A 16,101-nucleotide genomic window follows, 5' to 3' on the forward strand; every position below is an offset into this window, starting at 1 on the left:
ACTATCCACGAGCAGGGCCGTGGAACAGCTTAGGAAGGCGAGGGGGGTGGTGTAAGAGTATGGGGAAAAGGCCAGCAGACTGTTAGCACAGCAACTCAGGAGGAGGGAGGCGGCCAGGGAAATAGGTAGAGTGAGGGACGAGGGGGGGCGCAAAGTGGAGGATCCGGCAGAATTGAATAGGGTATTCCGGGACTTCTATCGTAAGCTGTATACTTCGGAGCCGCCGGAAGAACCGGAGGGGATGAAAAGGTTTCTGGACGGGTTAACATTCCCAACAGTTGGGGGGGGGGGGGGGGGGGGCGAGTGGAAGAGCTGGGGGCCCCGATTAGAGTAGAGGAGGTATTGGGGGGCCTAAAGGCCATGCAGTCGGGGAAGTCCCCGGGGCCGGATGGAGACCCAGTAGAGTTTTATAAGAAGTTCTCTGAGCTGGTGGGCCTGGTCTTGGCGAAGGTTTTCAATGAGGCAAGGGACAGAGGGACCCTGCCGCCGACAATGTCACAAGCCACCATATCTCTTATATTGAAGCGGGGTAAAGACCCGGAGGTGTGCGGGTCCTACAGGCCAATCTCCCTGATTAATGTAGACGCCAAGCTCCTGGCAAAGGTACTGGCGGGTAGAATGGAGGACTGTGTACCGGAGGTGATTGGGGAGGATCAAACAGGGTTCGTGAAAGGTAGGCAGCTGGCGGCCAATCTGAGGAGATTGCTCAATGTGATAATGATGCCCCCGGCGGGTAGAGAGGTGGAGGTAGTGGTGGCAATGGACGCCGAGAAGGCCTTTGACCGGGTGGAGTGGGACTATCTATGGGAGGTGCTCGGACGGTTTGGGTTCGGGGAGGGATTGGATCAAATTATTATATCAGGCCCAGAGGGCCAGCGTCAGGACCAACAGAGAAGTGTCGGAGTACTTTAGGTTGTACCGAGGGACCAGGCAGGGCTGCCCGCTCTCCCCGCTGCTGTTTGCGCTGGCCATAGAGCCGCTGGCGATTGCGCTGAGAGCCGCAGAGGGTTGGAAGGGGATGGTGAGGGGCGGGGTTGAACACAGGGTTTCTCTTTATGCAGACGACCTGCTCCTGTACGTGTCGGACCCAGTGGCCGGGATGGGAACTATACTGGGAATGCTGAGGGAGTTCGGCCAGTTCTCAGGATACAAATTAAATACGGTCAAGAGTGAAATGTTTGTGGTCCAGGCAAGGGGCCAGGAGAACAGATTGAGAGGGCTACCGTTTAGGCTAGTTGAGGAAAATTTCCGGTATTTGGGAATCCAGGTGGCACGAGACTGGGGCAGGCTGCATAAGTTAAATTTGGCCAGGGTGGTGGAGCAAATGAAGGGAGAGTTTCGGAGATAGGATGCACTCCCGCTGTTGCTGGCAGGGAGGGTGCAGACTGTAAAGATGACAATCCTCCCTCGATTTTTGTTTATTTTTCAGTGCCTCCCGATCTTTATCCCACAGTCCTTCTTCAAAAGAGTTAAAGGCTGATCATGAGCTTTGTCTGGACGGGAAAGTCTTCGCGGGTGAAGAAGGCGATGTTGGAGACGAACCGCAGCGAGGGAGGGCTGGCTTTGCCGAGTCTGGTCAATTATTACTGGGCGGCCAACATCGCTATGATAAGGAAGTGGATGGTGGGTACGGGGTCTATTTGGGAGTGGGTGGAGGCGGCTTCGTGCAGGGGCTCCAGTTTGGAAGCCCTGGTCACGGCTCCTCTACCGCTGCTGCCGGCCAAGTACACCACCAGCCCGGTAGTGGTGGCGACCCTGCGGATATGGGGCCAGTGGAGGAGGCATGTGGGGGAGATGGGGGCATCTGTCTGGGCGCCAATCTGCGACAACCATTGGTTTGCCCCTGGCAGTATGGATGGGGGGTTCCGAGTATGGCGGCGAGCAGGGGCGGGACGGGTGGGTGATGTTCCTGGAAGGGAGCTTCGCGAGTTTGAGGAGCTTGGAGGAGAAATTTGGGTTGGCAAGGGGAAATGATTTTAGATACTTACAGTTGCGGGACTTTGTTCGTAGACAGGTCCCATCTTTCCCGCGCCTCCCGCCAATGGGGATCCTCGGCAGAATAGTCTCTAGGAGGGAAGAAGGGGAGGGCAGAGTCTCGGGTATATATAAGGTGCTCATGAGGGAGGAAGGGTCCCAGACAGAGGAACTGAAACTTAAATGGGAGGATGAGATAGGCGGGAAAATGGAGGATGGGCTGTGGGCAGAGGCCCTGAGTACGGTAAACTCGACCACGACATGTGCTAGGCTCGGGCTGATCCAATTTAAGGTCGTTCACCGGGCCCATATGACGGTGGCTCGGATGAGCAAATTTTTCGGGATAGAGGACAAATGCGCTAGGTGCGCGGGAGGACCAGCGAACCATGTTCACATGTTTTGGGCATGCCCTGAGCTGAGGGGGTACTGGGAGGGATTTGTGGGGGTCATGTCCCAGGTGCTAAAAACAAGGGTGGTGATGAGTCCAGGGGTAGCAATTTTTGGGGTTTCGGAAGACTCGGACGTCCAGGGGGAGAAAGAGGCCGATGTGCTGGCCTTTGCTTCCCTGATAGCTCGGCGACGAATATTATTGGCGTGGAGGGACTCAAAGCCCCCGAAGACTGAGTGGTGGCTTGCGGACATGTCGAGTTTCCTGGGGATGGAAAAAATTAAGTTCGCCTTGAGGGGATCTGTGCAGGGGTTCACCCGGAGGTGGCAACCATTTATTGACTTCTTTGCGGGAGAGTGAGCGTCAGCAGGGGGGTGGGGGGAGTAAGAGTAGAGTTGGAGGGAAAATATGGCGGGTAGTACCGCTGGGAGGGGAGCGGGCTTGTGCAATATGTTACGATGGAAGTATTGAAAGTACGTGGATGTTTGCACATTTTTGCCTTTTTTGCTTCCTTTCTGATGATGTCTGTAACTGTTTATAAAGCCAAAAACTACCTCAATAAAATTGTTTATTAAAAAAAAAAGAAAATACCTCCATACCCAGGATCAACCTAGTGAACCTTCTCTTGACTCATCATGGACAGAAGCATCAGTGACAGATAGATTGATGAGGATGAGGTCAAGTATGTTTTGCCCTTTTGTTAGTTGCCTCACTATCTGTTGCAGTCTCAGCCTATCAACTATGTCCTTAAGGGACTTCCAGTGACGGGAATGTGCTGAGAAGTCACATATCAGGTGGCTCTCCTCCCACGAACCTGAAAAATAAGCTCTTTTCAACCGAAAAAGCCCACTGACACCAAAAAAAAACATCCCCATACCACTACCAACAACAAAGAAGAGAAAAAATGCCAAATAGTAGCCATTCCAGAGGACACATAAAAAACCAGGAGCTAAAAAGGCCTGGACAAACAACGACCAAGCCGGCCAACACAGGAGGCGGCAAAACTCGGGCCTCGTCAGAGCGATAGGAACCAGCCCACTGCATGAGAAGCCCCCCTATACCAGGGGACAGGTGGAGAATGTTTCTCTCAAGAGAATTGAGAGAGCATCGGGTAGAGACAAAATTGGACATCAAGCTGCGGTGAAGCTCTGGCGAACATGCAGGTGGCCAGAGATAAGGTGGAAAGGCGACTGAAAGCCCAGGAGGAAACTATCAAAGAGCAGGAAAAAGCTTCAACAGACCAGGGCGACTGCATTATCATCCTGGAGAAGGAGGTGGCGAGGCTAGTCACGGGGAAAGGGAAAATCTAGGAACAGGAAAACCGTCGAGGCATCAAAACCCATGAATCGTGGGCCCACCGGAGGGAATCAAAGGTAGGAACCCCACAGACTATGTAGCCCAATTGCTGGGCAACCTGGTGGGAAGGGATAGCGTCCCTAACCCAACAAGGGTGCAATATTTGGAATTTTTCAGTCCACTGGCATCACCCCTCTATCTCAGAAGGATTGGAAAATTATGGCCAGTGCTGGAACTGCAGTATTCTCCTGAATCAAGACTTCCTGCACCCTTGCACTCGTTTTTCCCCATATTTTCTGAACACCTTGCGTCTAGTCCAGGGTTTGAGGCAGGTCTGACACATTGTCACTTTAAAACAAAACTTAGACCCGATTGCATCCTTCTTTGTCTGACCCCACTGAGATCTTACTATTTCTAGCTCTATTTCTATCTGTGATGAGCCACCTTCTTAAACTACAGCATTCCATTGTGGCAGTATGATACAAATGAGTGAAATGAGTGGTTTGCGAAGCCACCTGAGAGGGTAGTTGAGAGTTAGTTACTTTGTGGAACTGAAGTCATCTAGTTAAGGACAGGTTTTCTTCCCCAAAAGAATACGAGTTAACCAATTGGGATAGTGAAAGAATCCAACAGCTTGATAATAATAATCTTTATTGTCACAAGTAGGCTTACATTAACACTGTAATGGAGTTACTGTGAAAAGCCCCTAGTCGCCACATTCCGGCACCTGTTCAGGTACACGCAGGGAGAATTCAGAATGTCCAATTCACCTAACAAGCACCTCTTTTGGGATTTGTGGGAGGAAACCAGAGCACCCAGAGGAAACCTACGCAGATACGGGGAGAACGGGCAAACTCCGCACAGTGATCCAAGCCGGGAATCGAACCTGGCTATGAAGCGCTATGAAGCCATAGTGCTAACCACCATGCTACTGTGCTGCCCAATTCAAGATGCACCAAATGGCTTTCAAAGCAAGATGATTCCTTGGTTCAACCAAATTCATCCAAGTGGCACCAGCACAAAAAACTGTAATATGGAGAAGGGGATTGGATAAAAAATAAATGAGCATGAATTGAATCTATTGTAGATGTGATGTCTCTTGAATAGAATAAAATGTCAGCATTTACTATTTAGGACCAGATGTATTAGAACTTGACTAAGGATGGACAGGAGAAAAATGAGAATACAATAACTGAAGTTATAATTAAACATACTGCATGTTGTGTTCTTTCGGGATGCAAGCGGCCCCGTTGATTTCTTTCACCACATTGTGATTGCGACTCAGACCACATTCCCTCCTATGTATGATGCTCAACTGTAAAAGAAAAACAGGCAATGTGACATATGCTACAAGATTGCTAATTGTCCTGTTTTGCATTATATAAAATGTTTTGCTTCAAGTAAAAAATATTTAAGTAAAATATTTTAAAAGTCATTTATTTACTTGTATGTCACAGTGAGTCGAGCAAGGCAGATTATTAAGCACCAAAATGCACACCAAATTGTAATTTTTCTTTTACGTCCAAGGTAAATCATTCATGATTTTTGTAAATTAGCAACAATTTGGAGCTACAATATTGTGAAAGTGCAATTTTATTCCAAACAAAATACGAACATGCAAATTAGGAGGAGGAGGCCACTCAGCCCCTCGAGCTTGCCCCCCCATTCAATATTATGGCTGATCTGATTGAAACCTCAACCCACACATTCCTGCCTACCAGCCAATAACCTTTCACCCCTTTTTTAAATCAAAAATATATCTAGCTCTGCCTTAAAAATATACACAAATTCTACTTCCACATAATTTTGAAGCAGAGTTCAAGAGACTCGTGACCCTCAGAAAACACTTACCAAATGATCAACTCCTTATTTAAAAAAAGTGACCCCCAGTTCTAGATTCTCCAACAAAAGGAAACATCCTCCTGTCAATACCCCTCAGGATCTTAAGGGTTTTAATCAAGGGACTTCCAGTGGCGTTATGTTGGGGAAAGACGTGCACAAGATGACTCCCGCTAGAATACTGCAAATTTTAGCCCTTTTCGCTCAGCTTCAAGGAGAATATTTGTTTAAAAATCCACATACTTTATAGGATAAGGAACCTACATAGGTTAAATGCCCAGAAAGCACAGAGGAAAAAGGGCTGAAAGTAGAAGTTCATCGAAAGAGGGAGGCCTCTCGGGGCTCATCAGTGGAAAAAATGGCAGAGGCAGTCTCTGGAATTCCAGCTACTCCACTAATGGCAAGATGCTTACGGGCACCTTGGTGGCAGAGTTTGACAAGCATTGGTGGTCATGTCCGGGTAACCTCCACAAATCAATGGAAGAGGCCTTGGCTCCCATTCGTTTGGCATTGGTAAGGACCAACGAAACGGTAAAGGCACATGGAGCCACGAGGCAAGGCATGGAGGTGGCCCTTTCAAGGCATAGTGATCATATTGCCTCTCTGAAAGAGATATCTTTCTGATGGCCAATGCATAAAAAGCATTTAAGGACAAAAGTGAATGATTTGAAGAACCATTCCAGGAGGCAAAACCGAGCCCACCAGACAGTCTGATAGAAGCTTTCTCTTGATCAACCACCTCGAGCAGGACTTATGAAGTTTCATAGCTTCAAAGAAAAAGAGCGGGTCCTGAGATGGGCCATGGAGCATCGCGCTACAAATCGGAAAATCACAGCATCAGGTTTTACCAGGATGTGGGAGTGGAGCTGGCGAAGAAGCATGCCATGTTCAATAAAGCCAAAGTCGCCCTGTACAAAAACAGAGTCCAGTTTAGGGTGGTGTACCCGGCATGACCTTTAAGGTGTTAGAGGTGGATTCCTTTGCAAAGAAGCATAGGCTGGATGCGGGGTCATAGAATCCCTAAAGTGCAGAAGGAGTCTATTCAAGCCATCGAGTCTGCACCGACCCACTGATAGAGCACCCTAGCTAAACTCCCCCATCCTGTCCCCGTAACCATAACTAACCTGTACACCCTAGACACTAAGGGGCAATTTAGCATGGCAAATCCACTTAACCTGCATATCTTTAGACTGTACAAGGAAACCGGGGCACCTGGAGGAAACCCATGCAGAAATGGAGAGAAAGTGCAAACTCCAGTCACCCAGGGCAGGAATTGAACCCGGAGCCCTGGTGCTGTAAGGCAGCAGTGCTAACCATTGTGCCACCGTGACTGAGCTTTTTGGATATTGGGTGTGGGCCTGTTCATATGTGGAATTGTTTTAGAACATAGAACATAACAGCGCAGTATAGGCCCTTCGGTCCTCGATGTTGCACCGACCTGTGAAACCACTAAAGCCCATCTACACTATTCCCTTATCATCCATATGTTTATCCAATGACCATTTGAATGCCCTTAGTGTTGGCGAGTCCACTACTGTTGCAGGCAGGGCATTCCATGCCCTTACTACTCTCCGAGTAAAGAACCTACCTCTGACATCTGTCCTATATCTATCTCCCCTCAATTTAAAGCTATGTCCCCTCGTGCGAGACATCACCATCCGAGGAAAAAGGCTCTCACTGTCCACCCTATCTAATCCTCTGATCATCTTGTATGCCTCAATTAAGTCACCTTCTTATCTCTAATGAAAACAGCCTCAAGTCCCTCAGCCTTCCCTCACAAGATCTTCTCTCCATACCTGGCAACAGTCTGGTAAATCTCCTCTGCACCCTTTCCAATGCTTCCACATCCTTCCTATAATGCGGCGACCAGAATTGCACGCAATATTCAAAATGCGGCTGCACTGGTGCAGACCTGAATGCCCTCCTTCTGCACTTTCGGAATTCTATGCGGTTCTTGTTCATGTTTGCATCTGTTCTTGTTGGGGTTGAATGGTTAACAAGTTCGGCTTAGGTCTGGGGTTTAGTTGTCCATGGGTTTTTGTTCTAACTGTTGTGAAAATGTAACGCTCCCTGTTGAAGTGTTTTATGGCTTTAAAAAAAATAAATCCACCTATCTGCACATCTTTTTGGGTTGTGGGAGTGAGACCACAGGCAGACATGTGGAGAACGTGCAAACTCCACACAGACGGTGATCCGGATCCTTAGCGGCAAGAGGCAGCAGTGCAAACCACTGCACCACCCCAAAGAAAATTACAATACCAGTTTTACAAATATCTTACAAAGTGTAACATATTTAAATAAATAATCCAAGGGTGCAGTGGGGTGGGGAGTGTTCCTGCCTTGGAGCCAGAATCTTCAGGTTCAAGATGGCGAAGGAAGTGCACTCATAACATGATCACACAGGTTTGAGTATCAATCAGCAAATCCTTCCAAGATACACATGTATCAGATAGTAAGAGCAGGACTAATTCCTGGTTAGCTATGTGATGGAAATAAAATTGGAGACATAAATCAATTATGAAATAGAATGACCTAAAAGAGAGATATTGAAATTGAAAAAAAATTGAAAATCGCTTATTGTCACGAGTAGGCTTCAATGAAGTTACTGTGAAAAGCCCCTAGTCGCCACATTCCGGTGCCTGTCCGGGGAGGCGGGAATCGAACCGTGCTGCTGGCCTGCTTGGTCTGCTTTAAAAGCCAGCGATTTAGCTCAGTGAGCTAAACCAGCCCCTGATATAGTGGTGTAGTGGTAATGTCACTGGACTAGTAACTCCATGTAACTCCAGATCCACAGTAATCAGTAATAAGTTTCATTGTCACAAGTAGGCATACACTGCAATTAAGTTACTGTGAAAAGCCCCTATTCGCCTGTTCCAGCACCTGTTCGGGTAGACGGAGGGAGGATTCAGAATGTCCAAATTGTGGCATAGCCTGCAGGTAAAGTTGGATTTATTGACCACCAGAGAGGCGGAGACACAGTGGAGGAATGCGCAGGGAGCGGTCTACGAATATGGAGAGAAGGCGAGCAGGATGCTGGCGGATCAGCTTTGCAAGCGGGACACTGCTAGGGAGATTGGTGGAGTGAAGGATAGGGGTGGAAATGTGATGTGGAAGGGGGTAGAGATCAATGGGGTCTTCAGGGACTTCTACAGGGAACTGTACCAGTTGGAGCCGGCGGCGGCGGTGGTGGTGGTGGTGGGGGGGGGGGGGGGGGGGGGGGGGGGGGGGGGGGGGGGGGGGGGGGGGGGTGTGTGTGTGGAATGGATAGCTTTTAGAACAGGCTGTGATTTCCAAGGGTGCAGGAGGAGCAGATGGAGGGACTGGAGGCGCCGATCAAGTTGGAGGAGCTGGTTAGAGGGATTGGCCACATGCAGTCGGGGAAGGGGCCGGGACCGGATGGGTTCCCGGTTGAATTTTATAAAAAATATGCGGACCTGTAGGGCCCCCTGTTGGTTCGGACCTTTACACAGGCATGGGAGGGGGGAGAGTTTTGCCCCCGACGATGTCACGGGCGCTGATTTCCCTGATCCTAAAGCGAGATAAGGACCCCTTGCAGTGTGGATCATATGGCCAATTTCACTGTTAATGTGGACGCCAAGTTGCTGGCGAAGATCTTGGCCACTAGAATAGAGGACTGTGTGCCGGGGTGATACATGAAGATCAGACGGGTTTTGTGAAGGGGAGGCAGCTGAACACTAACGTGCGAAGTCTGCTAAATGTGATAATGATGCCGGCGAGGCGGAGATTGTGGTGGCATTGGATGCGGAGAAGGCCTTTGATAGGGTTGAGTGGGGGTATTTGTGGGAGGTGTTAGAGAGGTTCGGGTTTGGGGAGGGGTTTTATTAATGGGTTGAGGTTGGTGTGCGAGGCCCCGATGGCGAGTGTAGCGACAAATGGGAGGAGGTCCGAGTACTTCAGGCTCTACCGTGGGACGAGGCAGGGGTGCCCTCTGTCCACCTCTCTGGGTACTATTGGGCGGCTAATGTCTCGATGGTACGCAAGTGGGTAATGGATGGGGAGGGGGCAGCATGGAAACGGATTGAGATGGCATCCTGTGGAGGCACGAGCCTGAAGGCACTGGTAACGGCGCCGTTGCCGCTCCCTCCAACAAGGTACACTACGAGCCCGGTGGTGGTGGCTACCCTCAAGATTTGGGGGGCAGTGGAGGTGACACAGGGGGGAAGTGGGGGGCTCGGTGGAGGCGCCGCTGCGGGGAACCACCGGTTTGTCCCAGGGAACATTGATGGCGGGTTCCTGGGGTGGCACAGGGCGGGCATAAGGAAGTTGGGAGACCTGTTCATTGACGGGAAGTTTGCGAGCCTGGGTGAGCTGGAGGAGAAGTTTGAGCTCCCCCCGGGGAATATGTTCAGGTACCTTCAGGTCAAGGCGTTTGCTAGGCGGCAGGTGGAGGGGTTCCCTTTGCTGCCCCCGCGGGGGGTAAGGGATAGGGTGCTTGCTGGGGTGTGGGTCAGGGATGGGAGGTGTCTGACATCTACCAGGTGATGCAGGAGGTGGAGGAGGCGTCGGTAGAGGAGCTGAAGGCTAAGTGGGAAGTGGAGCTGGGAGAACAGATTGAGGAGGGGACATGGGCGAACACACTGGAGAGGGCGAACTCCTCCTCTTCATGTGCGAGGCTTAGCCTCATTCAGTTCAAGGTACTGCACAGAGCCCATATGTCCGGGACGAGGATAAGCAGATTTTTGGGGGACGAGGAAGGTGCATTAGGTGTTCGGGGAGCCCAGAGAAACCATGCCATATGTTTTGGGCATGCCCGGCACTGGGGGATTTCTTGCAGGGGGTGGCGAGGACGGTTGTCGAGGGTGGGTAGGGTCCAGGATCAAGCCAGGCTGGGGACTCGCGATATTTAGGGTTGGGGTGGAGACGGGAGTGCAGGAGGCGAAAGAGGCCGGTGTTTTGGCCTTGCGTCCCTAGTAGCCCGGCGGAGGATCTTGTTGCCATGGAAAGGTGCGAGACCTCCCAACTGTGGAGACTGGATCAATGACATGGCTGGGATCATTAAGCTGGAGAAGGTCAAATTCGCCCCGGGGGGGGGGGGGGGGGGGGGGGGGGGGGGGGGGTCAGTACAAGGGTTGCTTTTAGGCGGTTTGCAGCCTTTCCTCGACCTTTTCTGGCTCACACACTTAGGGCAACTAGGTCAGCAGCAGCAGCAACCCAGGGGGGAGGGGGGCTGGTTTTCAGGGGGGCATTGCTTATGTAATTTAATTTATGTGGTTGTTTCATTGGGTTTGGGGGGTTCGTTATAATGCGTGTTTACGGGTCCGGGGGGTGTTTATTGTTATTATTATGTTCTGTTGTTATACATTTTTCAAAAATTTCAATAAAAATTATTTTCAGATGTCCAAATTACCCAATAGCACATCTTTGGGATTTGTGGGAGGAAACCAGAGCACCAGGAGAAATCCACGCAGGACCCGGAGGAGAACATGTAGACTCCGCACAAACCAGTGGCCAAGCCGGGAATAGAACCTGGGACGCTGTGAAGCTACAGTGCTAACCAATGTGCTACCGGTCCGCGTTGACATTGATAGGAAAGCTTAATAGAATGTTACCATTTTAATTTGAGGGGAATTGATAACAAAAATCGGGAGGTTATGCTTCATTTGTACAGGGCATGAATGAGACCACGTCTGGAGTATAGTGTACAGTATTGTTCTGCTTATTTAACGAAAGATGCAAATGCTTTCAAGCAGTTCATAGAAGGCTAACTAGATTAATTCCAGGAATGGGCGGGTTGTCTAACAAGAAACAGTTGGACTCGGCTTGTATTAGTGGAGGTGTCGTCATGGACTTGGGTGAGCACAGTTAGAAATCTTACAACACCAGGTTAAAGTCCAACAGGTTGGTTTTGAATCACTAGCTTTCAGAGCACAGCTCCTTCCTCAGATTCACCTCTCAATTAGGTCACTCTATTTCATCATTGATTTATATCTCCAATTTTATTTCCATCACATAGCTAACCAGGAATTAGTCCTACTCTTACTATCTGATATTAGTGCATCTTGGAAGGATTTGCTGATTGATAATCAAACCTGTGTGATCATGTTATGAATGCATTTCCTTCGCCATCAAGTTTTGGAGTAGGACTTGAACCTGAAAATTCTGGCTCCAAGACAGGAATGCTCCCCACCCCACCTTCGGATTATTTATTTGAATATGTTACATTTTATAAGATATTGAAGTTACGATGAGCACTGATCTTATTGAATGACACAGTAGGCTCAAGGGTCCGACTGGACGACTCCTGCTCCTAATTCGTATGTTTGTATGTACTAACTGTGGTAATATGCATCACTGTAAATTCACAAGGGGTTAATGTAGATACACTAGAACTAGAGGGAGATACTAGAGGTTAATGTAGATACACTAGAGGGAGCACCAGACATCATGACACACAGACATTCAATCAATAGGTCAGATGGACATGATCAATGGCAGTCAAGACACACCCAGAGGCGACACTACCGAAGGGGCTACCCATATAAAAGGACAGGGCACACATGCTCTCTCTCTTTCCATAGGTGACACTCAGAGAGGGCAGATCAGGAAGCATCACACCCACCGCATGGATTAGACCAGACTGGTTAGTTAGATTGAGTTACAATAGTAAGATCAGCAGGAGAGTCAACTCAGGTAGGAGAATGCCTACTTGTAACAAGGACGTTAACTGTTCAATAAATGTGTTAAACCTATCTCCAAGTCTGAACCTTCCTTTGTCAGAGTATACATCAAGGAAGCAGCTTATGCAACATGGAAGAAACATAACACAACACTAACTGCCCCCTGAAATAGCCTGACAAGCCATTCAGTTCAAGGGTATCTAGGGTGGGCAATAAACAGTGGCCTTGGTGACACCCACATCGTGTGAAAGAATAAAAACTACCAGGCTATCAGATGAAATACCAATGGCTGAATTCCCATTTTAAAAGATACAAATGTGCCCAAATAACGAGTTGAGAGACAGTAACACAATCATGACATGAAGCAGGTGCCCTGACAGTTTTGAATTAAACAGCGTATCAAGAGAGACAAATAAATAAGAGTATTTAAAAAAAATAGATATTTTGGATTAATGCACCAATGGCCGCATCAAAAAGCAATAAAAAAACGGAATTTATAAATAGAGACATCTTCAGTACCAGTTCCACCAACTGTTAAACCCAAGTGATGCGTCCAGTGGTTAAGAGTGAAGAAGGGGAAAGGAAATGAAAGGGTAAAAGCTGCTCCACCAGCTGGGTGATGAAAGTGCACCCAAGCCGCTTGGGACACGGACGGCAAAAAAAGTGACAGCCCGCTTTTTTTCGTCAGGGGCAATCCTGCAATGCACCAAAAGGATTGAACACAAGGGACGACGGACTGACCCAGGAAATTCCATCACCATCAGCTTCCCGTGTCAATAACAATAACAAGGCCAGGGCCGAGCTCACAGGTCCGCCCCAACCACCTGACCCTTTGGCAACGGCCAGAGCGGAGCCACTCCCTCCCCGGGCTCCCTCATTCCGGTGAAGGGCGGAAAATACCAGCATGGAGTCAAAAGCGGCTGGGCGGAAAAGCACAAATAAACGCAGTATGTTAGTCGGAGGGGCCGCCCGCACGGGGGGAAAGAGAGGCCGTTGATGGCGCGCGGCCAACCCACCCTCACGCGGATCCTTTCAAACGTTCCTCTCAACCGAACCCGCGGCGCGAGACCCGTCCAGCAGCCCGTCAGTCCTTCGCCCCGTCCGCGAAAGAACGCCCGAACGTCTCTCTCACTCACCCCCGTCCAGCAAAAAAAAATACTCACGCTCCGAATCACTTTTGTAGGTTCGGGGAGACGAAAAATCCGCCGATATAACGGTTAGAAGGACGGATGAGTTAAATCTTTCGCCCACCTCGCTGGCTTCCGAACGGCTGCTGTCCCAAGTCCCTCCTCCACTTTTTTCCTCCCACCCGTTCCGCTTCAATTTCAGAGAACGTCAAACACCAAAACAAACTGCCAGCCGCCCGCCCCATCGCGCGCTAAATAGGCGGACTGCTGCTTGGCGAATCAGACACATGACAGCGGAGATTGGAAACCGCCTCTTCCTGCTCAACCCTTTTTCCGTTGTGGCGAGCAGGGCAGCTTCAACTCTCGCGCGACAGGAAAGGGGGGCAACATGGCGGCTGAACTGCTGGATCGATGCGACCGGAACAGAGTGACCTAAATGTGAGGGGAGCGGCACGAGTGCGGTGGGGGAAATACAGCCAGGTAAAGAGTCTGGAAGTTTATGCTTCACGTGGGTGCCAGCTTGCACGCTTCTCCCTCATTCATCTTTGAATGAGTCGGCAATTGTAGCCAGGAAATGGGTCTGTGAAAAATAACGCTATGTTAATGCTTTTCTCAGTGGAAATCGACCACCTAAATACGTCTGCTCAATCCAAATTGGGACTTATCTTGAAGGTCCCGGAAGGAATCAATTTACGGATCTAATTGAAAAATTGGGACCGATCTAGCGTGGTGGCCACGGGGTGAAAAGTTGGGGTGAAGTGGGCCAACAGCAAATAAGTACAATTATTGGATGTGTACTACTTGCATTGCCAGGCAATTTATCTTAGTGAAAGTGTCAACAACCCCTGGTACTGTTGTTGTCTCTTTAACTGTTGAATATTTTGTGATTAAACACGTGTTTTCTGTTGGACTCCCCCCCCCCCCCCCCCCCCCCCCGTGCTTGAACCTTTTTTTTGCAAAGTTCACAACTGACAAACCAGTAACTTGACATATCTGGTGGAATTATACTACAAAGTGCTATACCCAGGAATAAAGTAAAGTAGATTAATTGTGGCTGACCAATGGCAAATATGCAACTTTTAGCTGAAGGAGGGCAGTCAGTGTTTTTCAGATTTCCAATACATGCAATATGTTGCTTTTGTCTTTCCTCGTATCATAAAATCAGTCTTTCTGCCTCACACAGTATCATTGGGCATTTATACATTGAAGACACTGTATAAGTGCTTTTGCTTGTGATTTCTCCAGTTAATCTGATGATAAATCAAATGCTGCTGAGCTATGCAGACTTGGAAGGCTTAAACCAACACTTTACCTCTTTTTTTCTTGTGGAAGAAGGGGGCAAAGCATCAGGCACATTCTCTTCTGATTGTTATTAGCGCATACTTGTATGTGTGCCTGAAGCAAGGAACCGTTGATGTAAGAATTGAAATCCTCTTGATACTTCAAATACTTTAATATGTAAACTTATAAGCAGATTTTTAAAATGGAGAGAAGTAACTGGTGGTAATTGGAAGAGTTTGCAAAATTTTGAACAAATGGTCCTGCTTTGCCTAGGTGTATGAAAATGTATATCTCTGATACACTGGGGAAATGAGAGAATAAAATGATGGCATGTATGTGAGGTTGTTAGAGGTTTCAAACGTGGGGTAAGGTTTGTTTGGGTGGTTGTGAGTCAACTTTTCATAATACGACGCCACAAATCTTGACATCTCATCATTTTCTCTGCTCATGACTATTTGTCACTTCCTTTCGAGCCTTGATATACATATTTGCAAATTATTTAATGTAACTTTATACACAGTCTTTTCCCAGCTATAACTCAGTACCCATGTCCATCACAATGATCTTATTGTAGCACAGTTGATTACTGCATGTAGAATTATCCTTGATATCATACAATCCTTGAAGTCTTTCACAACAATAGATGTTATTCGAACATTTTTGTAAATATTTCATAATGTTCAGCATTTATCCATTTTGTGTTACATCTGACCACAGGTCTCTGCTTTACCACATGTCTGCATTTTCTAAAACTTGACGCATCGATGCTCCACTTAACCAAACTGAAGAACATCTGTCGCACTGTTGCTTCACAGCGCCAGGGTCCCAGGTTTGATTCTCAGCTTGGGTCACTGTCTGTGCGGAGTCTGCACATTCTCCCTGTGTGTGCGTGAGTTTCCTCCGGGGTGCTTCAGTTTGTCCTCTCATAAGTCCCAAAAGACATGCTGTTAGGTGAATTAGAACAAAGAAAATTACAGCACAGGAACAGGCTGTCACAGCCTGCACCAATCCAGATCCTTTATCTAAGCCTATTTTCCAAGGTCTACTCTCTGTTCCCCACCCGTTCGTATATCTGTCCAGCTGCATCTTAAATTATCCTATTGTACCCACCTCTACCACCTCTGCTGGCAAAGCATTCCAGGACCCACCACCCTCTACGTAAAACACTTTCCACGCACATCTCCCTTAAACTTTTCCCCTCTCACCTTGAAATCGTGACCCCTTGTAATTGACACCCCTACTCTTGGAAAAAAGCTTGTTGCTATCCACCCTGTCCATACCCCTCATAATTGTTGTAGACCTCAATCAGGTCCTCCCCTCAACCTCCGTCTTTCCAATGAAAACAATCCTAATCTACTCAACCTTTCTTCATAGCTAGCACCCTCCATACCAGGCAACATCCTGGTGAACCTCCTCTGCACCCTCTAAAGCATCCACATCCTTCTGGTAATGTGGCGACCAGAACTGCACGCAGTATTCCAAATGTGGCCTAACCAAAGTCCGATACAACTGTAACATGACCTGCCGACTCTTGTACTCAATACCCCATCCGATGAAG

At 48.5% G+C, this 16,101-nt stretch overlaps 2 protein-coding genes across 9 annotated transcripts in view; one reads left to right on the top strand and one right to left on the bottom strand.

The window, feature by feature from the left end:
- Positions 1-13,385, bottom strand: part of pphln1 (periphilin 1) — a 213,147-nt gene extending 199,762 nt beyond the window's left edge. Inside the window, exons 1-2 of one of the 8 annotated variants that reach the window (XM_038780842.1) lie at positions 13,152-13,189; positions 4,873-4,973 (exon numbers count right to left, since the gene is read on the bottom strand). In XM_038780842.1, coding sequence (XP_038636770.1) covers positions 4,873-4,950 — 78 coding nt within the window. In that variant the 5' untranslated portion in view covers positions 4,951-4,973; positions 13,152-13,189. Of the gene's footprint in view, positions 1-4,872; positions 4,974-12,876; positions 12,936-12,959; positions 13,067-13,151; positions 13,190-13,298 lie in introns of those variants that run through there. The other 7 variants (XM_038780839.1, XM_038780841.1, XM_038780846.1 and 4 more) reach the window with 7 other exon arrangements.
- Positions 13,386-13,519: 134 nt separating this feature from the next.
- Positions 13,520-16,101, top strand: part of zcrb1 (zinc finger CCHC-type and RNA binding motif 1) — an 89,823-nt gene continuing 87,241 nt past the window's right edge. The window contains exon 1 of the mRNA XM_038780847.1: positions 13,520-13,742. The gene's annotated coding sequence lies outside the window, so the exon portion shown is untranslated. The remainder of the gene's footprint in view (positions 13,743-16,101) is intronic.

Source organism: Scyliorhinus canicula, chromosome 20 (genome assembly GCF_902713615.1).
Source record: "Scyliorhinus canicula chromosome 20, sScyCan1.1, whole genome shotgun sequence".
NCBI lineage: Eukaryota > Metazoa > Chordata > Chondrichthyes > Carcharhiniformes > Scyliorhinidae > Scyliorhinus > Scyliorhinus canicula.